The sequence below is a fragment of the Saimiri boliviensis genome, chromosome 1 (genome assembly GCF_048565385.1).
Source record: "Saimiri boliviensis isolate mSaiBol1 chromosome 1, mSaiBol1.pri, whole genome shotgun sequence".
NCBI classification, from domain to species: domain Eukaryota; kingdom Metazoa; phylum Chordata; class Mammalia; order Primates; family Cebidae; genus Saimiri; species Saimiri boliviensis.
The window spans coordinates 263,337,513-263,364,878 of record NC_133449.1 but is presented as its reverse complement, the minus strand read 5'-3'; the positions used below and the strand labels follow the sequence as shown (position 1 = coordinate 263,364,878).

General features: G+C 35.4%; 1 protein-coding gene across 5 annotated transcripts in view; it reads right to left on the bottom strand.

Annotated features, from left to right (window-relative positions):
* FYB1 (FYN binding protein 1) overlaps positions 1 to 27,366 on the bottom strand; it is a 172,692-nt gene that overhangs the window by 14,353 nt on the left and 130,973 nt on the right. For 4 of the 5 annotated variants that reach the window (XM_074386421.1, XM_074386410.1, XM_003925910.3 and 1 more), the window contains 10 exons: positions 25,413 to 25,432; positions 24,813 to 24,847; positions 23,737 to 23,857; positions 20,707 to 20,866; positions 20,060 to 20,201; positions 16,091 to 16,113; positions 12,917 to 12,983; positions 11,591 to 11,728; positions 9,530 to 9,555; positions 7,336 to 7,402 (listed from right to left, as the gene is read on the bottom strand). In XM_074386421.1, the coding sequence (XP_074242522.1) occupies positions 7,336 to 7,402; positions 9,530 to 9,555; positions 11,591 to 11,728; positions 12,917 to 12,983; positions 16,091 to 16,113; positions 20,060 to 20,201; positions 20,707 to 20,866; positions 23,737 to 23,857; positions 24,813 to 24,847; positions 25,413 to 25,432 (799 nt within the window). The remainder of the gene's footprint in view (positions 1 to 7,335; positions 7,403 to 9,529; positions 9,556 to 11,590; positions 11,729 to 12,916; positions 12,984 to 16,090; positions 16,114 to 20,059; positions 20,202 to 20,706; positions 20,867 to 23,736; positions 23,858 to 24,812; positions 24,848 to 25,412; positions 25,433 to 27,366) is intronic. The other variant, XM_074386430.1, reaches the window with a different exon arrangement.

Below are 27,366 nucleotides of genomic sequence, written 5' to 3'. Positions count from 1 at the left end.
TTTAGAAAATATAAAAAGAATAATCCATAACAGAGAAAATTCATGACATTATATTTTCAACTTTTTGTTTCAGTTAATTCTTTCTGTTAGAAATCCAGTAACTGTCATTATAATAAATGTCACTGTAATTTCATAATGTAGCAGGGTTTCCTCAAGCAAATATAGATTATGAAAATTAAAATGGAAGTGAGAGATTAGATTTCTTCTTATACTGAACCATATAAAATCACTGAGTCATGGTTTAAACATGGATTGCATGCCAGCAGTTTCATATGATTTAACCTATTCTTAAACCTCCCTATATTTTCAACACTTTATAGATATGTTAGTAGCTTTGCCAATGTCATAAGAAAGGCTTTTTTTTTTTTTGAGACGGAGTTTCGCTCTTGTTACCCAGGCTGGAGTGCAATGGCGTGATCTCGGCTCACCGCAACCTCTGCCTCCTGGGTTCAGGCAATTCTCCTGCCTCAGCCTCCTGAGTAGCTGGGATTACAGGCACGTGCCACCATGCCCAGCTAATTTTTTTGTATTTTTAGTAGAGACGGGGTTTCACCATGTTGACCAGGATGGTCTCGATCTCTTGACCTCCTGATCCACCCGCCTCGGCCTCCCAAAGTGCTGGGATTACAGGCTGAGCCACCGCGCCTGGCAAGGCTTTTTTTTTTAAAAGGAGACTTCAAAAAAAATCGATTTTTTTTTATTTATAACATTTATATGTTATTTTGTTCACATCTACTTAAAATGTATCCAGAGTTTTGGTTACTAAAAAAATCTTAGGTAAAAGTTAAGATTTTAGATATTATAAGAAGGAACTTCCTAAAAAAGATGGCTATTAGTGATCTTTCACTTCATCACTTTATCAATTGTTCGTGTGTGTGTGTGTGTGTGTGTGTGTGTGTGTTTGTGAAAGGGGGGAAGGGAGAGAGAAAATAAGAAATATAAGCACATGCTAAGTGTTTGGATCAATTAACGAACTTAATTTAAAAAAAAAAACCCCTAGGATCTAGGTATAGAAATCTACTATATTTTGTAGATACCAGTTGGTCTGAAGCCAATTACTACAATTTAAGTGAACATGTCTAAAACAGTGATTTTTCTAGCCTGTCCACACACAGGATCACCTGGGAAGTTTTTGGCACATACTGCTAGCCAAATGATGAATGAACTCCCATTCATAACCACTACAAAGAGAATAAAATACCTAGGAATACAACTTAAAGGGATGTGAAGGACTCCTTCAAGGAGAACTATGAACCACTACTCAAGGAAATAAGAGAGGACACAAACAAATGGAAAAACATTCCATGCTCATGGATAGGAAGAATCAATATCATGAAAATGGCCATACTGTTCAAAGTAATTTATAGATTCAATGCTACCCTCATCAAGCTGCCATTAACTTTTCTTCATAGAATTATAAAAAAAAGCTACTTTAAATTTCATATAGAACAAAAAAAGAGCCCGTATAGCCAAGACAATCTTAAGCAAAAAAGAACAAGGCTGGAGGCATCATGCTACCTGACTTCAAACTATATGCAAGGCTACAGTAATCAAAACAGCATGGTACTGGCACCAAAACAGAGATATAGACCAGTGGAACAGAACAGAGTCCTCAGAAATAATGCCACACATCTACAACCATCTGATCTTTGGCAAACCTGACAAAAACAAGCAACGGGAAAGGATTTCCTATTTAATAAATGGTGTTGGGAAAACTGGCTAGCCATATGCAGAAAACTGAAACTGAACTCCTTCCTTACACCTTATACAAAAAATTAACTCAAGGTGGATTAAAGACTTAAACGTAAGACCTAAAACCAAAAAACCCTAGAAGAAAACCTAGGCAATAGCATTCAGGACATAGGCATAGGCAAAGACTTTACTACTAAAACACCAAAAGCAATGGTAACAAAAACCAAAATTGACAAATAGGATCTAATTAAACTAAAGATGTTCTGCACAACAATAGAAATTATCATCAGAGTGAATAGGCAACCTACAGAATGGGAGAAAATTTTTGTAATCTGTACATCTGACAAAAAGCTAACATCCAGAATCTACAAAGAACTTAAACAAATATGCAAGAAAAAAACAACCCCATCAAAAAGTGGGTGAGGGATATAAACAGACACATCTCAGAAGAAGAAATGTATGTGGCCAACAAACATAAAGAAAAGTTCATCATCACTGGTCATTAGAGAAATGCAAATCAAAACCATAACACCTCATTCCAGTTGGAATGGCAATCATTAAAAAGTCAGGAAACAACAAGTCAGGAAACAACAGATGCTGAAGAGGATGTAGAGAAACAGAAACACTTTTACACTGTTGGTGGGAGTATAAATGAGTCCAACCACTGTGAAAGACAGTGTGGCAATTTCTCAAGGATTTAGAACCAGAAATATCATTTGATCCAGCAATCCCATTATTGGGTATATATCCAAAGGATTATAAATCATTCTATTATAAAGACACATGTACACATATGTTTATTGTGGCACTGTTTACAATAGCAAAGACTTGGAACCAACCTGAATGCCCATCAATGGTAGACTGGGTAAAGAAAATACGGCACATATACACCATGGAATACTATGTAGCTATAAAAAAAAGGATGAGTTCATGTCCTTTGCAGGGACATGGATGAAGCTGGAAACTATTATTCTCAGCAAACTAACACAAGAACAGAAAACCAAACACTGCATGTTCTCACTCATAAGTGGAAGTTGAACAATGAGAACAGATGGGCATGGGAAGGGGAACATCACACACACTGGGGCCTCTCAGGGAGTGGGGGGTTAGGGGAGGGATAATATAAGGAGAATACCTAATGTAGATGATGAGATGATGGGTGCAGCAAACCACCATGGCACGTGTATATCCCTGTAACAAAACTGCACGTTCTGCACATATACCCCAGAACTTAAAGTATAATAATAAAAAGCATACTACCGCTCTTGCCCAATGTTTGGACATTCTAATTTTAATTAATTTTAAAATTTAACTTAGTTTGAGTAGGGTCCAGGTAGTAATGGACATATTTTAAGAGATTCCCAGGTGATATTAATTTGTAACCAAGATTGACAACCATTCACTAGGGTTAAATTATGGATGGTAGGGAGGGGCTGTAGATTTCTTCAGTGAGCATTTTAAAAATTAGAATACAAAAATTTTTATTTAGATGGTCTAAGATAAAGTTTTGTTTGTAACCAATTTATTTTAAATATTTAATTCTCAATTTTGGAATCTTAGCATTTAGTTCATTCACTGTGGAAAGAATTAGTACAATATCTACCTTAGGTCTCGTGTCTGCCCTCAGTACTGCCTGCCTATGGTAGTCTGGGCATTTGTGAAATTACTTCCCCAGATTAGCTCTCTGGGGCAATCAGAATATACATGAAAGTTAGACGTCACCTAAAAGCTATCTTTTAAAAATTTATTGAAATTTTGTATCCTGAGACGTTGCTGAAGTTGTTTATCAGTTTCAGGAGATTTTGGGCTGAGATGATGGGGTCTTCTATATATACAATCATGTCATCTGCAAATAGAGACAATTTGATTTCCTCCTTTCCAATTTGAATACCCTTTATTTCTTTTTCTTGCCTGATTGCTCTGGCTAGAACTTCCAGTACTATACTGAATAGGAGTGGTGAGAGAGGGCATCCTTGTCTACTGCCAGATTTCAAAGGGAATGCTTCCAGTTTTTGCCCATTCAGTATGATATTGGCTGTTGGTTTGTCGTAAATAACTTTTATTATTTTGAAATACGTTCTGTCAATACCTAGTTTATTGATGGTTTTTAGCATAAAGGCCTGTTGAATTTTGTCAAAGGCCTTCTCTGCATCAATTGAGATAATCATGTGGTTTTTGTCTTTGGTTCTGTTTATGTGGTGAATTATGTTTATGGACTTGCATACGCAAGCCTTGCATTCCTGGGATGAATCCTACTTGATCATGGTGGATGAGCTTTTTGATATGTAATCGGTTTGCCAGTATTTTATTGAAGATTTTTGCATCTATGTTCATCATGGATATTGGCCTGAAATTTTCTTTTCTTGTTGAGTCTCTGCCGGGTTTTGGTCTCAGGATGATGTTTGTCTCATAAAATGATTTGGGAAGGATTCCCTCTTCACAAGCATTCCTATACACCAGTAACAGACTTAAAGAGAGCCAAATCAAGAATGAACTGCCATTCACAATTGCTACAAAGAGAATAAAATACCTAGAAATACAACTAACAAGGAACGTAAAGGACCTCTTCAAGGAGAACTACAAGCCACTGCTCAACAAAATAAGAGAAGACACAAACAGATGGAGAAACATTCCATGTTCATGGTTAGGAAGAATCAACATCGTGAAAATGGCCATACTGCCCAAAGTAATTTACAAATTCAATGCTATTCCCATCAAGCTACCAATGACCTTCTTCACAGAACTGGAAAAAAACACCTTAAACTTCATATGGAACCAAAAGAGAGCCCGCATAGCCAAGTCAATTCTAAGCAAAAAGAACAAAGCAGGAGGCATCACACTACCAGACTTCAAACTATACTATGAGGCTACAGTAATCAAAACAGCATGGTACTGGTACCAAAACAGAGATATAGACCAATGGAACAGAACAGAGGCCTCAGAGGAAATACAGCATACCCACAACCATCTGATCTTCGACAAACCTGACAAAAACAAGCAATGGGGAAAGGATTCCCTGTTTAATAAATGGTGTTGGGAAAGCTGGCTAGCCATGTGCAGAAAGCAGAAACAGGACCCCTTCCTGATGCCTTACACCAAAATTAACTCCAGATGGATTAAAGACTTAAACATCAGACCTAACACCATAAAAACCCTAGAAGAAAATCTAGGCAAAACCATTCAGGACATAGTAGGCAAGGACTTCATGACCAAAACGCCAAAAGCAATGGCAACAAAAGCCAAAATAGACAAATGGGACCTAATCAAACTCCACAGCTTCTGCATGGCAAAAGAAACAGTCAGTAGAGTGAATCAGCAACCAACAGAATGGGAAAAAAATTTTGCAGTCTACCCATCTGACAAGGGGCTGATATCCAGAATTTACAAAGAACTAAAGCAGATCTACAAGAAAAAAACAAACAAGCCCATTCAAAAATGGGCGAAGGATATAATAGATATTTTACAAAAGAAGACATACAGGAGGCCAACAAACATATGAAAAAATGCTCATCATCATTGGTCATTAGAGAAATGCAAATCAAAACCACATTGAGATACCATCTCACACCAGTTAGAATGGCGATCATTAACAAATCTGGAAACAACAGATGCTGGAGAGGATGTGGAGAAATAGGAACACTTTTACACTGTTGGTGGGAATGTAAATTAATTCAACCATTGTGGAAGACAGTGTGGCGATTCCTCAAGGACCTAAAAATAGAAATCCCATTTGACCCAGCAATCCCATTATTGGGTATATATTCAAAGGATTTTAAATCATTCTACTATAAGGACACGTGCACACGAATGTTCATTGCAGCACTGTTTACAATAGCAAAGACCTGGAACCAACCCAAATGCCCAACGATGATAGACTGGATAGGCAAAATGTGGTATATATACACCATGGAATTTTACGCAGCCATCAAAAACGATGAGTTCACATCCTTTGTAGGGACATGGATGAACCTGGAAACCAACATTCTCAGCAAACTGACACAAGAGCAGAAAATCAAACACTGCATGTTCTCACTCATAGGTGGGTGTTGATCAATGAGAACACATGGACACAGGGAGGGGAGCACTACACACTGGGGTCCGTTGGGGGGAAATGGGGGAGGGGCGGGGGGTGGGGAGGTGGGAAGAGATAGCATGGGGAGAAATGACAGATACAGGTGAGGGGACGGAAGGCAGAAAACCACACTGCCATGTGTGTACATAAGCAACAATCTTGCATGTTCTTCACATGTACCCCAACACCTAAAATGCAATAAAAAATTTATTGAAATTTATTTAAAAATAGAATATGACATTAGAGAACATAAATTTGCTTTAAATTCTGAAAATAAGCAAAAAGAGGAAGAAAATTGTCCATATCACATAAAGCTTAGTCAGCTGGGGTTTATTTTGTTTGAAGAATACGGCTAGTGTGTGACTCTGGGTTCCTGGAGAGGTATTTTACAGAATGTGATGGCATTTCCACAGTAATGTAAAGTGAAAAAATGCATTAACAACCATCAAGGACTAAAATGCCAGTGGCGAGAAATATTAAAACTTGAACATATTACTGAAGACTAGATTTTTGTTTCATGAAGAATTGAAAACAGGGCAACAATTCTCCTTTCATGGTTCTTATTTGTTTTGCCTGCAGAACTTGATCTTCGTATATGAATTATGACATATTTTTCCTTCAGAGTCTTTGATCTTGATACTCTCCGTAGTCCAATAAAATTAGTTTAAAAATGTTGGTTAAAAAAATAAATAAATAGTTAGCATTTACTAATGCATTTTTACCAGTACAGCTCAGAAGACACCACTTACTGCATTCCATTTATGTTACTTTAATCCTTTAATCAAACACAAGATCTTTTGAGTCATCGTTTTTTTCTTGAAAAAGCTATATAGGTGCTCTTGCTTTTATACCCAGTATGTATCAAATCATTTCATGTATTTATTGGGTTATGAGAAGGCATCCCACCATGTTATTTTATATTTCAAAAACAATTCCAAAAGGTACTCGTTTTGTATTACTTTATCTTACTTGATTTTACACGATTTTAGGCTAAACGTAGTTTTTGAAGACTTTAATGTAACCAACCTAAAAGTCCCTTTAAAAAACCAATCTTTTTTTTCTTTTTTTCATAAAGGAAACTATCCTGCAGAAGACAGAGGTAGCTTGAAAAAGATGGGTGAGTGCTGAGATGTAAGCTAAGAAGTGTAATCAAGAAAAAAAAGGTTTGGGGAAAACAGTAAAAACAAAGAGAGAAGAAGAATCTGTGAGACTGGTTTTGACCAAGACCTTAAACATATTTTCCCAGTGAAGAAATGAATAAATGAACCAGACATCAGTGAGTCACAGGCCCAAGGCTAATCAGGAAACAAGGAACAAAACCAGGGAGATGGAAGAGAAGGAGGGAAGGAAGAGATGGAGGTGGGAGCAAAGGACTGGGGCTATGTACTCACAAACCTAGCAGAGAGGGAAGAAACCGAGCTGAGATGGGAAGACAACAGCTTTAGAGAGAAGGCCAGAGCCAACGTCATCGCACACAGTAGACACACATCCCACTGGGTTTTTATTTCAGTTGAATTTTCTTGAGTAATCTCATTTTCATCACTTCGTTGTAATGCAAGCATTTTAATTACCTCATCTCTGCTGATGGAACAGGGAAATCAGAGGTATCCACATCATCATAAACTTCATCTCCCATGTCTAACAAAAGGCAGAATGTCAAAGGTTGAAACACTGTTAGTTGAGATTTTGATATGAGCATTCAATGATGTTTTTAATGTAAAGATTGCTTTAAGAACAATAAAAGAAGTTTTCCTAGCGTCTTGGTACATTTCTCCTGGAAGCATTGCCTGATTCTGAAAGGGGAGAGGTTGTTATTTGCCAGAATGTTTGTATTAAATTATCCTCAAAAAACCAGTGCCCATAACGATAATCATTATTATCTGGAACAAAACTCATGGCACAGTGACTAAGATTACCTGGAGATCTACAAGTACAACGAAAGGCAGGAGTGGCAAATTGCTGATAAATAAATCCACATTACTGGCCATTGGCAGGATGAAGCAGAGATACGAATTGTGATTCTGGTAGGATTTAGGGGGCTGTGATAATATACATCATCCTATTTAAATGTCCTTCCCCTTCCTTCCCTCTTTCCTTCCTCTCACTGGTCTGTTTGCCATTACCTTTTACCTTACAGTGATATTAGGTGTGGCACTGCCTTTAAATGGAAAGATTATTTCTTTTAATTAAATACTTCTGATACAAACAGGTATTGAGAAACAGTACAGTATCGGCAGAAAAGTTGCCATGACCTTAACTGCTTCAGTGACTTTTCCAGTCATTAGAGCTTTTTCTTCCTTCAAAGCTTCTTATTAGTAAAGTCAGGAAGAATGCTTCCTCTCTGCACCTATCAATTGCTGTACAGCCAATGAAGCTGAAGAGATTGAATCGAAGAAATTGCAAATATTTTAAAGAGTCGTTACCATAAAGAGGTTAAATGTTCTCTGGTAGTGGCAAGGAATTGATTTCCTTTATAAATCCCACCCGCATGTCCCCCTCCCTTGTGTGTGTATTCAGGTTAACTAATTTAACAGGATAAAACTTGCTCAGCTGCATGAAAAATAATGCTTTAAAAAATGTCATTTAGAAGAGTCAAAGCTATTACTCCGTGCACATGCACTTAAAACACATTTAAGAACAACAAGCAATTCTTTTTTTGTTTTTAATTTAAATTTACTTATTTTACTTTAGGTGCATACTACATCTGTCATTTCTCCCCATGTTATCCCTCCCCACTGTCCCCTCCCTCCCCACCCCCCACTGTCTCTCCCCTACCCCACCGACTGTCCCCAGGTGTGATGCTCCTCTCCCTGAGTCCACATTAAGAACAACAAGCAATTCTAACAAAACTTTATTTTTTACAGAATTGATTACATTTGTTCCATTTTATAGCTACTTTTTGTCAATACGTTAATTTTTTTGAATACTTTAAAAATACTATAGACTAGAATACAAGCTGATTATCAGGCATTGATCAGTTTTATTTGGTCTCTTACATATTTTCAAATTGATAACTGAAAAGAAAGTTCTAATATCAGATAAAGGGTCTAGAAAAATAGATTACCTCTGTGTTGGTTTGCTCTTTTAATATACTTATAAGTTAAAATAAGTAAACTTTTTGAAAGCCCTTGAATATTCTTGAGACAAAATTTTACTTTGTTCAAAGTAAATTTTTAAAACATCTAAAGATCTGTCTCAGAAGGGATGAAAAAATAATAACTGATTGAAATTGTATAAAGAAATGATTATATTTCACATTTTCCAAACACAATATAAACTATCCATTTAAATATCCAAAGAAATTAGATTTAGAAGAGACTTACTGGCATATAATCTGGCATGGGTATAGATATCCTTATGCAGAAGTCTCATGTATCAAATTTGGACTGAATTGGGGCAGGCGGACACAGGGAAAGTTGGTGCCCTTCCCTTCCCACTTATCCCTAACTCCATAGGAGCCGCTATTTGCTACTCCTGATCCTGGAAGAACAGTTTAAAAACTGTCAGTCTTATTTTTCTAGGTAGAGGTGAAAGAAAAGAAAAGGAAAAACAAAACTATCAGTCTTTTTTATTTTTCTCATCTTGTTATTTTATCATTGAGCAACTGTGGCCACTCAAGGTGAAGTTACTAGCTTGAGGTTACGCAACTTATTATTTTCAGAGTCAGGACTTTAATGCACATACTGTGATTATATCCAATGCTTTCCTACTACCACACTGCAAGAAATAAAGATACAGAACATACAATTAGTTATTATTACTCACCCAATTGTTTAGGAGGAGCAGGGAAACTACAAAGAAAGTAAGAACACAATTATAATCAGACTAATGTGAACACAGAAATTGATTCCGTTATATAAGAGAGTATAAAGAGGCAACAGCCTGGAGGCATATTAGGTTAATTAATCTGTTGATCATTCTTTCTTTCTCACCCTTAATTTCTCCACTAAGTTTATCAATTTGGAATTTAGCAAGAAACTTTTTGGGCCGGGTGCGGTGGCTCAGGCCTGCAATCCCAGCACTTTGAGATGCCATGGTGGGTGGATCACCTGAGGTCAGGAGTTAGAGACCAGCCTGGCTAACATGGTGAAACCTCATTTCTGCTAAAAAAAAAATTACCAAAAAATTAGCCGGGGACGGTGGAGCATGCCTGTAGCGCCTGTGATCCCAGCTACTCAGAAGGCTGAGGAAGGAGAATTGCTTGAACCCGGGAGGTGGAGGTTGCAGTGAGCTGAGATCTTGCTATTGCACTCCAAGAACAAAACTCCACCTCAATAAATACATAAATAAATAAATAAATAAAGGAAATTTTTTTAACCCCAAATGTTTGCCAAAACATCCAGAGTTGAGATAATCAGTTCGTTTATTTGGCCCACAGTCATTGGCCCAAAATTTCCAGATTTTTTTTTTATATGAAGTTTGGGCATATTATCACACCAGAGTAAATAAAAGGGACTCAGTATTTTGGAGTCATCGTGGCATACATATCTCTGCCTCCAAACTGCTTATTTGAACTAAGAAGCAGCAATACAGACTCAAAATTAACAGAGGTCATAGGAATATAACCATGTTTCCCAGTATTTGCATATGTACCCCCAAACAGGAAAATGGTGAATAAGAGAAATATTTACTTAAACCAGAGAGTGAGAACTTATTAATTAAAGTGATCTGAAGTTAGGATTAGGTGGCATTTAGCTGCAACAGAACACCAGTGCTTCTATTTCCTGAAACATGACTTCTAAATACAAGACACACACACACACACACACACACACACACACACACACACATCACGGAAAGAATGGTGCATGGGACAGAAATGACTGGTTAGAATACAGTGTGAGAAATTATTAATTCAAATAATCCCAAATCAGATTTGGGTGTAATTGAAGCGGAAAAAAAAGCTCTGTCTCTTATTTTTAAGTAAGGGATATATTTGAGTAATGTTGCTCAAGAGAAGAGAAGGTTTCTTGTGTTTTCCTGGAATTTCAGGTGTACCGTGTATTGACTTGTTGCTTTGGTGTTTTACAACCCAATTGGGAAGGCTATACGGAATTAACATCTTATAAAGACTTCAGCTAAATGTGGTGAATTCATGAGGTAAATAAAAACTGAAAGATTTTCTTTTTACCAAGGAATGTGATTAAGATCTTTCAAATTCATGTGTATGGAATTTATACTACAGCATTATTTTTGGACTGGACAGAGAAAAGTTATACCTTAGATTTTATTTAAACAAACTTGATATATTTAGAATACTTTTAGTACAGGAAAACTAATTATTATATCATTATATAATGGAACAGAGTTACAAGGCTTCAATTATTATATTTAAAGAAAAAATTCAAAATCATGTTCTTTATTTTAAACTAATTATTAAAAAAGAATGCATATTTTGAAGAGTATTCAATAAAAAAATACTATATAGTAAAATGTGGCATTGGAATTGTGAGTTTTCAGATGAAATGCTATATTTTAAAAAGTCCTACTAAATGTGTATGTCAGTGTTTGTGTATGACTGTGTGCATGAGCGTGAGAGGGTATGTGTGCACTTATGTGTACTTGTGTGTTTTTGTGCATGTTTGTGAAGAAAATAAAGTATATCTTTAAACTGTATAATTATTTTTGAGTACTTGGCCTTCTCTTATGTAGTGCATGAGCTTAAAGATGACACCATAAATGGGGCTAAGGTGATTAATGGAAAACTACATTAAGATGATTTAAGTCTACTAGAATTTGGTTATTGGTTATAGAATATTAGTAGCATTTGATTTAATAAATATTAGTGTAATTATTGTATACTGGATTTGGTTGGTTGACTCTTACGATGAACCTTCATTATTGTCTGACTCAGAGACTTTAGGTTTCTCTCGTATACTTTTCTTTTTGTCATCTTTTCCCTTTAACATCTTCAAAATCCCCCAGGACCACGTGTTACTCTTCTCTTGAACCTGTAGCATGGAGCTTTGGAGCATGCAGGCATTGATCAGAATGTAATAATCAGTGACAAGTGAAGACATTTTGTGGATATTTAGATTCTTTATAATTACACCCCATTAATAATTCAGGCAGTAAACAACCCATTGTATTGAACAAGATAGTGTTATTAAGCTTATAGATCATGATGACTGAATAATGCTTCTACTATCTTGATAATTTTTTTTCTATTAAGTGAGAATTCTCTCACTTCTTAAAATGTGACACAAGCCCATAATGATTAAGTTTTAAACAACTGGGTGCGGTGGCTCCCACCTGTGATTCTGGCACTTTGGGAAGCCATGGTGGGAGGATTGCTTAAGCCCAGGAGTTTGAGACCAGCCTGGGCAACATAGTGAGACCTCATCTCTACAAAAAATAAAAAACATTAGCTGGGTGTGGTGGTGTACACCTGTGGTCCCAAGCTGCTCAGAGGCTGAGGTGGGAGGATTGCTTGAGCCTGAGAGTTTGAGGCTGCAGTGAGCTGTAATCCTACCACTGCACTCCAGCCTGGGCAAGAGAGTGAGCCCTGGTCTCAGAAAAGAAAACCACAAAAGCTTAAGCATCAATTTTGCTTTATTTATGATTAAAACGAAGTAATTAAGAGAGCTTAAATTTTAAAATATGCCATTTAAAATGGAAAAGAAAATTTATTACCTAAAATATTTTTATTTTTGTGAATTGTTCTAATTATTATAAATGAACAGATATGTTTTATTAAGCTAAAGGATTAAGTATTCAGTACTGGTTCTGCCACAGGTAGCATATGGTCTCAATTTATTTGGGTTACCTACATTACAATCATGTTATAACACAAGGGATAGCCATGCAACTGATAAACTCTTCAGGGATTGTTGTAAAAGTAAATTATTGATGAATAAAGACTTGATTAGAAAAGGTTTTAAAAAATATCCACGACACCTGTAATTTATCTTTTTTTCATTGACTTCTTTTGCCATAGTTACTGAGGATCTTCTAAACAATCAACCACTTCATTTGATGTGTGTTGTAATTACACTTCCTGGCTTACAATTGCTGTTACTTAAACATTCAAATCATTTGGGGTAATATAAGAAAGAACACTATTTTCTGCTTTTTATTTTAACTGAAAATCAAAACTAAATTTCATATATATATATAATAATTTTCAGAAAGCAGTTCACTAATTATTCTTACCCATCATCAGCATCTTCCTCTTCAATGCCATCATAAATGTCATCATCTGGTGGTGGAGGGAATATCCCTTCATTTGGATTGAGGGAAAATCTTCTGTTAATTTTATAATTTGGTCATGTAATGGTCACTCAGATTTTAATTATAAATTGTCCTTATTTAACTGCAGAGAGCATTTCACTTTCATATAAACCATTTAGATAAAAATCTTTATTTTCCTACTATTCCATAATTAATTACTTTGTTGATCATTTTATAAAGAATTCTTAGGACTGAAATTACAAAAACAAAATGAGGGCTAAGAGGCACTGAGGACTTGAATTGAAAGGAATAAGGTTGCATAAACATGAGAAAAAGTAAACTTAAATAGTAGATGGAGTTAAATATTTATTGTGGAAAGAGATGTGAGGAGGTGACACAAATCTAGCTAACTAGTTAATAGTGAAGAGAAATTTAGGAAGATACTAATCAAGATACAAGTGAAAAGCAAATGGATGAAAGGTGAATTTGTAAACATTGATGGTAGTTGAAACAAAAAGAAGTGAAAAGTGACTTTTAAAATACCTATTTTTGAAAGTTAAACTCTTTCTCCTTTCATTTGTTACTCTATGCTCCTCAGGAAACTTGCTATTTGACAGATATTTTACTTAACAACTGTTTATTGAGTACTTTCTATGTGCAGGAAATATGTAAAATGACCTTGAAATTTGACTTTTAGTATGAAGATTCTAGCACTGCAAAGTATTAGATCAACTCTTTTATTTTGTTGCTGGGAAATATAAGGGCCATTGAACTAGAGTCAAGGTGACTTGATAGGTTATCATCCAAACAAAAACACTTCTGAAAGTGAAGGAGAATGCTGTTATTAATTGTGCTCTGACATCAGGTAATCTAACTGCTTCGGCCTCCCAAAGTGCCGGGATTACAGGAGTGAGCCACCATGCCCAGCCAAGAGTTTGAGACCAGCCTGGCCAACATGGTGAAACCCCATCTCTACTAAAAATACAAAAATTAGCTGAGTGTAGTAGCTACTTGGGAGGCTGAGGCACTAGAATTACTTGAATCCCAGAGGAGATTATGCTACTGCACTCCAGCCTAGGTGACAGAGTGAGACTTTTGTCTCAAAAAAAAAAAAAAAAAAAAATTGTGGTCTGATGACTGGTATAAATCAAGACTGCCTTGAACACATTGGAGTAGAGTCACCATATGATCTGTAACAAACTTAAAGAGTTTCTTGCTCAGAGCTACTTGGTGGCCAGGACTAGAATTCAGTTCACTGACTCCCAAGCTAGTGTTCTTTCCATCGTATTAAGATCGCTCTCATTATTTGTAAACTATTTTCTTCATTAATATACACAAACATAATGAAGACTTATGGAAAAATTACTGATAAAGTGCATAGTTTCTCATGCTCATATATTAGAATTAATATTGTTAAAAGGACCATACTACTCAAAGCAATTTACAAATTTAGTGCAATCCCTATCAAAATACCAATGTCATTTTTCACAGAATAGTAAAAACAATCCTTCAGTTTGTATGAAATAAAAAAAGAGCATTAATAGCCAAAGCAATCCTGAGCAAAAGAATAAAGCTGGAAGCATCACACTCCCTGACCTCAAATTATATTACGAAGCTGTTGTAACCAAAACCGCATAGCATTGTTATAAAAACAGAAACAAAAATCAATGAAACAGAATAGACAACCCAGAAGTAAAGCCACATATTTATAGCCAACTGATTTTAGAAAAAGTCACCAAGAGCATACACTGCTGGGGAAAAAAATCCTCATCAATAAACGGTGCTGGGAAAACTGGATATCCATATTTTAAAAGAATGAAACTAGGCCCCATCTCTCACCATATACAAAAATCAACTCAAGGTAGATTAAGAATTTAAATGTAAGTCCTAAAAGTAGAAAACAACAAGAAGAAAACATAGAGAAAACACTTCAACACACTGATCTAGGTAGAGATTTTATGATGAACACCCCAAAAGCACAGGCAACAAAAACAAAAATAGACAAATGGGATTATATTAAACTAAAAGCTTCTGTATAGCAAAGCAATCAACGGAGTGATGAGATGACTTGTTGAATGGGAGAAAATATTTGCAAATGATTCATCCCAAAAGGGATAAATATGCAGAACATACAAAAACTCAATCAACTCAACAGCAAAATTCCCAAATGGGCAAAGGATCTCAAAAAAAGACATACAATGGCCAACAGGTATATCATAAAAATGCTCTATATCAGTAATCATCAGGGAAATGGAAATCAAAACCACAATGAGATAGGTATTATCTTACCCCAGTTAGAATGGCTGTTATCAAAAAGAAAAATAAATAACAAATGCTGGCAAGGATATGGAAAAAAAGGAACACTTACTGTTGGTGGAAATATACATTAGTGCAGTGATTATGGAAAATATTCTGGAGATTTTTCAAAAAAACTAAAAATAAAACTATTAACGCAATCCAGCAATCTCACTACTGGATATTTATCCAAAGAAAAGGAAATCAGTATATCAAATGGATATCTGCATCCCCATGTTTATTGCAGCACTATCCACAGTCGTAAAGATATAGAATCAACCTAATTGTCTATCACTGGATGAAAGAATAAAGAAAACATGGTATATACACAATGGAATACTATTTGCTCATAAAAAAGAATGAAATCATGTCATTTGCAGCAACATGAATGAAACTGGAGACCATATTAAATGGAATAAGTCAGATATAGAAAGACAAATATTGCATGTACTCACATATATGTGGAAGCTAAAAAAGTAGATTTCATGAAGGTAGAGAGTAGAGTGATGGTTACCATAGGCTGAGACAGGTGTGAATGTGTTTTGGGGGACATCAAGAGAGATTAGTGAATGGGCACAAGCACACAGTTAGATAGAAAAAATAAGTTCTAATGTTTAACAGCAGAGTAGGGTGACTATAGTTAATAATAATGCATTGTACATTTCAAAATAGCCAGAAGTGAGAACTCTAAATGTTCTCAACACATAAAAATGATAAATGCTCATGATGATGGATAGCCTAAATACACCGACTTGAACATTACACATTCTATGCATGGAATAAAATATCACATGGGCTCCATAAATATATGCAAATATATGTATCAATTGTAAAATGGAATTTTAAAAAGTGTTTGCTTACCTCCACTTCCACTCTGACTGTGGCTAGAAAAAAAACCCAAAATATTAAATTAATCTATGAATTAATTAGCTATGAAGAAGAGAAGTACATTTCCTCATCAGTTATTCAAAAGAGAAATAACATTCCAGTTGAAAGTTCTTAGAATATTACATGAACGTTCTTAGAATATTACATGTGAAGAGGAAAAGACATTTCTTAACATTGTAGATGAGTAATGACAAGGCAGTAAAACAACACAAACAAAAACAACAAGAATTAAGTAAATTACAGCACTACGTATGATATTGAAAATGACGATACTGTTTGCTTTTGACATTTTCCTATGTGATTGTTTTCAGATGATACATTATTACATCAATCCATAGAAGGACCATTAAAACAAACTCCAAGGATATTATTCCAAGAGTCACACAGAGCAATTATCATTCCGTTAAATTCCATTATCTTTTAATATCTTATGACCACAGCTTTTTACTTTAGTGTAATAGCAGTCATTTTTTTAAAGGGAGAACTTTTTAAAACTTGAAATTTCATTCATGGGGCTTTTATTTGATATGACTCATCTCTAAATTCAGATTGCCTGTGTTGCTTATTTACTTCCATAACATCCTATAGTTTCTCTACTTTAGCATGTATGTTATAATTGTCTGTTTTCTTGCCTATATCTCCCACTAAAATGTGAGTTCTGTGAGAGCAAAGGAAATGTAGACTCTGAAAATGGAAGAAATCCCAGAAGTCATCTCTTCAATTTCCTCATTGTACAGAAAAGAAACCAGGCTCAGGTACAGCACGGTGGCTCACGCCTATAATCCCAGCATTTTGGGAGTCTGAGGTAGGTGGATCACGAGGTCAAGAGATGGACACCATCCTGGCCGACATGGTAAAACCCTGTCTCTACTGAAAATACAAAAATTAGCTGGGCGTGTTGGCGTGCACCTGTAGTCCCAGCTACTTGGGAGGCTGAGGCAGGAGAATTGCTTGAACCCAGGAGGTGGAGGTTGCAATGAGCTGAGATTGTGCCATTGCACTCCAGCTTGGTCAACAGAGTGAGACTCTGTCTCAGAAAAAGAAAAAAAAGAAAAAAAAGAAACCAGGCTCTGAGAAATTGACTTGATTACTCCCACTTTTACACCTAGCTGCACTAACTATACCGCAAGTTTTCCACATTAGTTAATCTGCAGGCAACAGATATCCGTTTATGGTAGCGTCTTAGTGGACAATTATATAGTACTCATATCTGATTTCCTAATGTTAAAAATGAGTGAAAGAAATTGATCTGATGCAGATCTCCTGTTAAATTTGAAATAAAAACATAAAGTTGCTGTCAGGGACTTTGTAGAAAAACATGCTATAAATGTCTTCCTACATAAATGAGGAACTGCTTTTTGAAGAAGTTGCAGTACACTCTCCACTTGCTTATGTGCCATTTTGACATTTATGTTTCCTGACTCTTCCCTCTGAGCATGATGCATGAAGCAGGCAGTTGGAATGATGTGAAGAGCTGCACTCCGCCTGGCTGCCACTCTTGGCAGATACTTTTCATCTTGGATTTTTATACCAATTTCCAAAGAACAGGGTTGTTGGAATCAGGAGCAAAACTCCTGTTTTATTTCATTTCTAGAACAATTATTCACTTCCTAAAATGGCCTGTTTAGAATGTAACATATTTGATGAAGCGAAGAAGAGGTAGAGAAAGCAGGGCAGGACAGGAGAGGAGAGGGAGAGAGAGAGATACATGGAAGGAAGAAGGTTTGCTATGAAATGGAAGAGGGGTATTTACATTTGCAATTCTTTTTTCTTCAATGTTTCATATTCACTGTAGATATTGTTTTAGTGGAGAAGAAAAAGAGAAGGAAGGACAGCTGTCAGGGGCTGTGCTCTGAAACCTCAAGTCTGCTCCTAGAGTTTCAAGCACTCACAGCCATCACTCTTCACTCTAGGGAAACAGGAAAGAGCCGGTAGAGTGCCTGAGCCAGGAGTCATGAGCAGGAGGGAGAAGAAGATGATGCCTTTTCTTCTTATTCTTGCCAGGGCAAGCTGCCGGCTACACTCAGCATCTTCCCTTTCTCTAAGAACAAAGTATGTTCTGTTATGAGATCTCTGCCAGCAGCAGCTGCAGTCTCAAAAATAAAACATGTATAGAAATGGCTTCTTTAATTTTCCTATTAAGGGTGCATGAGAGAGGGACAGATGCTAGTATATACTGTGGGGCTATACTTGTTTAAAATATTGAGTGTTAAAACCACACAACTCTTCCAACTTTCTTCTTTTACTAAAGATTTTTTTTCCATTACTTGTTTACTAAACTGGAGCAGGTTTTTAGAGTTATGGTATGTATGGATTCAATAAAACAGAAAAAGGTGATAATGCTAGTTTTGGGAAATAGTCATCCAACATGGTTAAACAAGGTTCCATTTTAAGAACATCATTTTTTTCCTGGATTTATTATTTTTTTCTTGAGAATGCACATCAGTGTGAATACGCATTCATTAATGTAACTGGAAATCTTTCACCAAAAATTAAGAAATGTGCTTTTAAAAAAACCAAAGACACACACAAAGTGTATACATTGGTAATATACTTGATATACTTACATCCAGCAAATTCTGGAAATTACAGAATATGACAATCTGGAATTTCATCTGACCTCAAAACTGGCATTTACTGACTCACACTAGGTCAATGTGTTTCTTATGACTAAAGTCTATTAATGATTTCCAAACTCTAGTGCATTCATTGTATATTTTGATATATGTTGCATAATTTATGCTTAGAACATGGTAAGAAGGCATAGCAGGCTATAATTCATTTTAGAAAGACAAAACTACTAGAAAGACACTAACAAGTTTAACTGATACCATGATACAAAAGATCATAAGAGGAAAATGTAATTCTTCATATGCTTTATAAGTGTATTACTATATCTGTATTTGGTGTTTTAGAAATGGCTGACAATTAACATTGTTTCCTTTGAAATCTGAGTTATGAAGAATGCAGACACAGTTTTTCCCAGGTGAAGAGCTAGCACAGATTATGGTTTTTGGGATCACAATGGAGGTTTTCTAGTTTTATAAGGTAGTCATTAAAAGAAATAAAGATTTTGAACTGGGCTAGAGATTTTCCTCCTTTTTTCCTTTCAACTTGAGATGATTATGGCTTTAACTGAAAGGGAGGTGTTGAAGGAAAGAAGGAATGAAAGGAGAAGGGGAATGGAAAAGTACAAAAGACATAAAAGAACAAGAGAAAATCAGAGCTGGAACAAAGAGAAGAAGAGGAGAGATGGAGAGAGAAAGGAAGCAGCAGACTGAGAAAGGAAACAAGAGAAGGAGAGGTACAAGGGAGGGATGGCCCATCTCCTCTCATTGGTCCTCCAGAAAAGATGTTCTTTTCTGTTCCCCTATACCAGGAAGGTACTCCCATAATTCTTGGAGTGAAGGTCACTTTAATCTAGTGGAGTAAATGGGCCATGAAAAGTTGGACCCTTAACTGATACCTAGGGATCATAAAAAATGGAGTTTTTACTTTTCAAGAGCAAACTGGGGTTGCAAGGAAAGTCATTTTTTGGATATATTTTTCAAAAATAACAAACATTTAGAATCAGAGATTTCAGACAAAAAATGGGGTAAATTTTATATTTTATGCTTCATATTTCACCAAATCATATTTATATTAGGCATATCCCTAAGATCAAGTCATAAACATTATAAAAGTTTTTTAGAATGACAGCACATTTTATAAGATCTGGCAAATGGCCCACTATATTTCAAGTAGTATTTGAAGCGTATCATATAGAAACACTACGGAGTTTCAAATGACCTTTCAACCATGTTGGGATTACTGTAAGTGGTCATTTAGTTTAGTGATAGAGAGCAGTAGGAAATATGAAAGGTAAAATTCTAGAATCTTAAAATACAAAATCTCTGCCAAGGAGCCGGTTTGATGTGTTCTACAATACATACTTGCACATACCTGCTGACATCGTCCTGCTCAGCAACATCATCGTACACTTCTTGGTCATCTTCAGTAGGTCTTGAAAGAGCACCAAGAGAGTTTTTTTTCAGTTTCAAAGAATCATAGTCAATCTCTACAGCAGTTGTTTTAATATAGCCATCTACCAAAAAGGGAAAGATTTATGTTCAAGCAACTGTAGTTTAAATAGTTTAAAGTTGTGAATAAAATATTAATTGCACATTTGCTCTTTAAACTCTCTCTTGATTTATTTTCTTGTAGTTCTGATTTACAGACCTCCCAGGTAGACCCACATTTTACTGTAGTCTGTCAAAGTCTGTTCCTGTTGTAGTTTAATGTAAGCCTACATTGTTTTAAAGGTTCTAAAGTGATTCACATGAAGCAGTTTTTCTTTTTAACATCAATGAAAAACCCAATGCTGTTCATTCCTCCTGGAATAGTATAAAACTTTACATTATTTCCCACAAGAAAGATAACACAGATGAGGTGAAGATGGAACTCTACCTGCTATTTAACAGTTTTCTACCTTTGTCCACCCTGTAAAGTACTCCTAACTCGATGCCTACGAGGAGTTCTGAAGGAATATGCACATTGATTATTGCCTCGCAAAGAAAACATTTTGAAGCTGTAGAGAAATTTGCACTCACATGAACCTCTTGCTGTTCTGCCCAGCCATTTTCCTTCTGGGTTGTCTGTGATGCGTATGATTTCAATTTGCTCTCCTTGCTTGAAGCTCAGTTCATTCTTTCCTCCTTTGACATCACAACAAGCTTTTGCAAGATGGATGACTTGAATAGGGCCTGTTAGCTGCAAGGAGAAAAAAATAATCACCTGTTAGCTGCAAAGAGAAAAAAAACAAAGATTCCGAACTTTATATGTAAGCCTACATTCTATTTTAAAAATTCTAAATAAAAAGATTTCCTTACTATTTAGAAAATATTTAAGGAATGGAATTTTGCAAAATAATAAAGCCTGCAACTTGCTCACCTACCTATAACCAACATTTACAGGGTTCAACTAGAAATTGAAGGTGAATGTTTTTCTTATAGGAAGGGTTAGGGAAAAACCACGGAGGCTAAGGAGGACCAGCTAAGAACAGGTTAACATGTGCAGGGGTCAGGGGAGTGAGGCAGAGATCTGCTGACCTAGGAATTCTGTAAGAGGCCTGCAAAGGCAGCCCCCCATTGCTGAATAGCACTTATGTACAACAATCCATGCTGTGTGCTATTTGTCTTTATGGAATATGCCAGGATTCTGTTTGGAAGATGGAGTTTTTTCCCCTTCATATTGTGTAGTTATTCTAATGCATCTCTGCAGATCTAAAACATCAAAAGGAAGATCAGATGGTGGTGCTGGATTGTACTTGTGGGAAAAGCATTTCCTTTTTTTTCTTATCCTCTTAATTTTTTTTTTAACTTTGTGGTAGCTGCCTGTTTGTAAAATTGGAGCAGACATTACCTGCTATGAACATGGCAACATTTCAGAAAGAGGCTTGCCAATCAAAAAATAGCAAGCAAATATCACATGAGGTTTTAAAAATTAATATTCTGAATAGTATAGTGGCTTATTGGTAGAAGAGTAATGATCTTGGTTAGACCATGAATCCTAAACTCTTAATTTTCTAATCCTAAATTGGTGTCTACAACAGAATTTCTTGAATCTTCTGATATGAAAATATGCATTATGACTTTTTAAGAAGTTCTATCTTTATTTATGATGCCATTAATTGTAAACAGATATCATTATGGTGTACAATGAAGAAATAAAGAAAAGAATTTAAGTTATGGTATGCCATGATGTTGATGAGGCTCAGTTCTCATATTTATTTAATTTTTTGCCTATTATCTATTAACATCTTGTGGAAGGAATATAGCTGGTGAAGTCCTAGTCTTGACAAACTTTTGACTTCATATTTAATGGTATGATTTCCACACCCTATCTTTTCTGACTAAAAATATTACTTGAATGAATGAGGTAATATAAAACTGATTTCTCCAAAAGAAACATATAGAAAAACCTTAAATAATTCCTTTAAATCTACAAACAATCTCTTCATGGAAAGTATACTATATAGATTTTCATAAATTAATTGAAATGAATTTTTCACTTGAAAAAGATAAACAGTGGTAGTCATGCATTTTGTGTGAGTAAAATATTCTAATATTAATGTTGTAATCATAATTTTACTTGTATATAGCAAGCTTTTTCAAAATCAAATGAGAATGTTATGATACAGTGCCTGCTGTGTATTATTTTAGTTCTGTAACAAACTTTCTGGAGTAGTGTCATTTATTCTCACTTAAGAAACGGCCACGTGTGGGGGCTTACGCCTATAATCCCAGCACTTTGGGAGGCTGAGGTGGGTAGATCATGAGATCAAGAGATCAAGACTATCTTGGCCAACATGGTGAAACCCCATCTCTACTAAAAAAAAAAAAAAAAAAAAAAAAAAAGAAAAAAAAAATTAGCTGGGCGTGGTGGCACATGCCTGTAGTCCTAGCTACTTGGGAGGCTGAGGCAGGAGCATTGCTTGAACCCGGGAGGCGGAGGTTGCAGTGAGCCAAGCTCGTGCCACTGCACTCCAGCCTGGTGCCTGGCAACCAAACGAGACACTGTCTCAAAAAAAAAAAAAAAAAAAAAAAGATTAAGAATCAGGGGCTCAGAGAAGTTAAGTGAAAAGCCCAAGATCACATAACTTGTATGTACAACTACGATTTGATTCAGTGTGTCTAACTGACTTGCTGCTATATGTTTTCCCTGTAACACGCATTGATTGAACCTTTGCTTTAATACTGTAAATATACTGGGAAGTCATATATAAATCAAATTTTTTATAACTTGAACCACATATTAAATGCTCCAGAGGAATATTTAAAGAAACCATACTATGAATTCTTTTTGAAAGAATAATTTTGTAATTCAGATAATCACCCTAAATATGTCTGGCGTGTCAGACATCTTTAGGGTGATTATCTGAATTATCTGTAATTCAGATAATCTGTGGCGGATGAGCCATGCCATCAAAGATGGTGTAGCCAGGAGAAAATAGCCAGTGAGTAGTGTTTACTGGTGGTAGCAATGGTAGAAGACACACAATTACCAGAGATCAGAGAATACAGAGATCAGAATCCAGATAGACAAAGAGGGATGAGAAGCAGTGGGTATCAGAAGTCTGCAGATATATAGACTTAAAGTAAAGGCAAAAATGTAAATCAGGTTTAGATTCTAGCAATGCAGTTCATGGAAATCTTATTCTGAGACAGGTCTGGTTCACCCTGGGGACATCTATGTTCAATGCCCCACTATAAAACAAACCAGAGGGATATTTTTGTGTGTGGTGCTAAGCTCATGGTATAAGTAGGCTATATTATAAGAAATGCATTATGGGGAGAGCCAAGATGGGTTTGAAGAAGCAAATATTCATTCACTCAATCAACATAAAATTTCCTGGGAGCCCACTAATTATAAAACACCATATTTTATTTAAATTTTATTATATTAGTTCAGGGATAAGATGGCGTATTGGACAAAAAAGTACTGTTATGAAGATAATTACTCTTTAGAAAACAATGAGTAAGTAATTCTTCAACTATGCAAGGTTTCCAGAATGGTACTCCTTTTGGGTGAAAGGTATAAAAAGACGTTACTCTTTCACTCATCAGCAAGCAAGCACTTACTTTAAATTTCTTCTTTATTTCTTGTTCTTTCTTTTCTTTCTCTTTCTGTTCCTTTTTCTCCAGCTCTAATCTCTTCTTTTCCTCTTTTTCTCTTTTCTTTTCTTTTTCTTTGGATGCTTCTCTATGAATAAAAATTGTAAGGTTGTTTTCACATCAGCAGGTGTTAATGCATCAGAGCTCCCTACCTAGAAGTTTCTACTCACAACAGAAAAGGTGGTATCTGAAGTATGTGTGAAGGTAAAAAGCCAAGGGTTGTCAAAATCCAGAATGTGTGAGATTATTTTTAAAACCAGTAGGAGGCACACAGCTGAGGCTACCTTCCAGAGGCTTGGCTTTCCCTGACAACTGGTGCCAGCAAGTTGAAGCCACCGTTTATAAAGGCCCTGTTCTTGTTGTATGTTGGCATAAATAGAATCCATCTCTTTTTCTCTCTTTCATATGCACACATGCCTGTGCATTCACAGGTACACATGTAAACCTTGGCTCAGAAACTTGAGTCAGAATTGGTTGAATAATTATTGGGTAGAAAAAATTAAGATATCTGAGATCAACATATAATAAAGTAAGATAGTATATTCATTTCTACTTTCATCCACTTTCCAAGAAATTTCTTTTCCAAAAACCTTCTTTTTTTTTTTTTTTTTTTTTTTTAACATCTTTTCACTTTACCAACAGACACTTTGGCATCTGGGCTCCATGATAAATTATGTTTCATAGCCCCCCTGTGGGTGGAGGTCTGTTCAGGTGAAGAAGGTGTAACAGAAATTAACTCATCTGCCCAAGGATACACTAAGAGTAAGAAATCCAGATTCCTGTCTCCGATTCCCTGCCTGTGGTTTATCGCATAGACTGCACGTCTCTGGCCTCTCACACAACAGCCTTTTAATAGAATCCTTTGTAGAATTCTTAGAGAACTAAATAAGTTTTGGTCTTTTAAATTGAAATAAAAGTTATTATATGTTAGTCATTTGAACAATTCAAGCTTCCCCCCAGTGGTGTTATATACCCACTCTCCCTCACACAAAATATTATATTTCTTTGAAGAAAACTGCCATGGTTAAAAATGTAATTCATACATGTCTTCATATGTTTCGCCTTCACTGTCTTGTTCCTGTAAAGAAAAACATGATGATGATTAATTTTTATTACTTAAAAAGTTAACGTACACATACTACATTTCTTAGACTTAAAATAAAGGCAAAAATATAGATTTTTAAAATTTGAACCACATATTAAATGCTCCAGAGGAATAAATATTTAAAGGAACCATATTGTGATTATTTTTGAAAGAATAATTCAAATACTCAGTAAAACAGCTATTTGTCAGTTTTGTAATTTAAGTGTATGGAAGTTTGGCTTGCTTAAAATATTTCCTTTTCTCCTTAGAAAGACTGGGAAAGCAAAAACAGAAAGATTTTTTTTTCTATCTTGCTATATAAATCAGATGTGCAGTCAGACTTAAGTTTATGTTCAGCACTACAGCATTCTAATGAGTCAGTGTGATGACTGGTGTGTAATGTCTTAAGCATTTTAGATGAAATAAGATTAGAAATGGAAAAATAAAATTACTCATAAGAATTTTCATTGTTTTGGTTTGTACCAATAGGGAGTGAATCATAATACTTGTTAAATATTCTAATTATATTAATATAATATGAGAAGAAGAGAAATCTGACCTCATCAAGATTTCCGGCACCTAAAAGATTAAAAAAATAAAATTTAATACATTTGTAATAAGGAAGCACTTTAATATAAGATTATCGGATATAATATAATAATATTCAAAATAGTTCATAATCTAACAGAACTTAAGTTTTAGCAAAGATATAGAAATAAAAAATAAAATATATACTTTAGATCTTTAATATGGCTTTTTTGATGCTGGTGACTTAATTATAAAATCATTTTATTGGCTTTCATAAAATAATGCAAAGGTCAAGAAATAATTAATACACTATTCCCTTTATGAAAAGAGATGTCCTTTGGTTTCATGGGCTTGTATGGAACATGATGTATTAAAAAAATCACTGTTTCACACCTTTTTACTTGTTAGTTCCCAAGGATTTGTTTTTATGTATCAAACAAATCAAGTTAATTGGATTTAAAAATTTAATGCTCAAGAGTTCATTGTAATATCAAAAATAATTACTGAATATTGAAACATGATCTAATATTGAGTAATAATATAATAATATCAGTAATAAAAACAGTGTGGTGTTGGTATAAGAACAGACAAATAGATCAATGGAATAGAGCAGAGAATTCAGTGACATACACAAATATACCTAAAGCAGCCATAATATATACATACACACACATTGAGCTGATACAATGTAAAAGTAGCACTATAAATTAATGAGAAAAGGATGGATTGTTTACAGTACAGTAAGGAGAAAACTGGCTCCATACATGTGGTAACAATTCTGGATTTCGACCAGCTCCTCAAAAGGGACTGCAAAGAGATCAAAAACCTAAATATAGGTATGTGATAAAATCTACAGAAAAAAAATAGAACGTTTTTATTTTCTAGGAAAAAGGACTTCTTAAATAACAGCATAAATTACAAAGCAAAACTAATGAATTTGATTATATAAAACTTTATGTTCAATGAAGGACAGCATGAGCTAAGCTAATAGACAACAGGCTGAATAGGAGAAGATATTTGCATTGTTTGAAGTTGACATGACATTGAGGTCTGTAACATAAAGGAACTCCTACAAGTCAACTAGAAAAATATACCAATCCCAAGAAAAAGAATGGTCAAAAGGTAAAAAATGGCAACTTACAGAAGAGGAAACCACAAAGACTAATATGCAAATAAAGTGCTCAAACTCAAGAGTATGCAGAGATCTAGAAATTAAAAGGAGACGGCTTTGCATGGTGGCTCACCCCTGTAATCTCAGCACTTTGAGAGGCCGAGGTGAGCGGATCACGAGGTCAGGAGTTCGAGACCAGCTTGACCAACATGGTGAAACCTTGTCTCTACTAAAAATACAAAAATTAGCCAGGCATGGCGGCATGCATCTGTAATCTCAGCTACTCAGGAGGCTGAGGCAAAAAAAAATCGCTGAAACCCAGGAGGAGGAGGTTGTAATGAACTGAAATCATGTCACTGCACTCCAGCCTGGGTGACAGAGTAAGACTCTGTCGAGAGAGAGAGAGAGAGAGAGAGAGAGAGAGAGAGACAGACATAATTTGATACATATAAGAAAAATATGAAAAACTGAATAATGGGACCGATTGATGAGAGTGTAGATAGATGGATCTCTTCTGGAGAGCATGCTGGTCATATTCAGTCCACATAAGTATTCCACAGCTCTGAGCAACCATTATATATCTTAAAGAAAGTCTCTGAGAGGTCCATATGGGGATGAATACAAGAAGGTGCATTGCATTGTTGTTTGTGGTACCAGTGAAATGTGGATGCATACCATGGAGCACTGTGTAGTCGTTAACAGCAACAGAACACAGTGATATGGATGGGCCCCAAAACCGCATTATGCTGATTGTACAAAAAACCTAGAGAAAACTATAATATACTCTTTATGTGAACTAAATACATGCATACATGTCACAATATGTGAGGAATTTGTGCAAACACACATACACATTAAATATGTTAAATTTGTT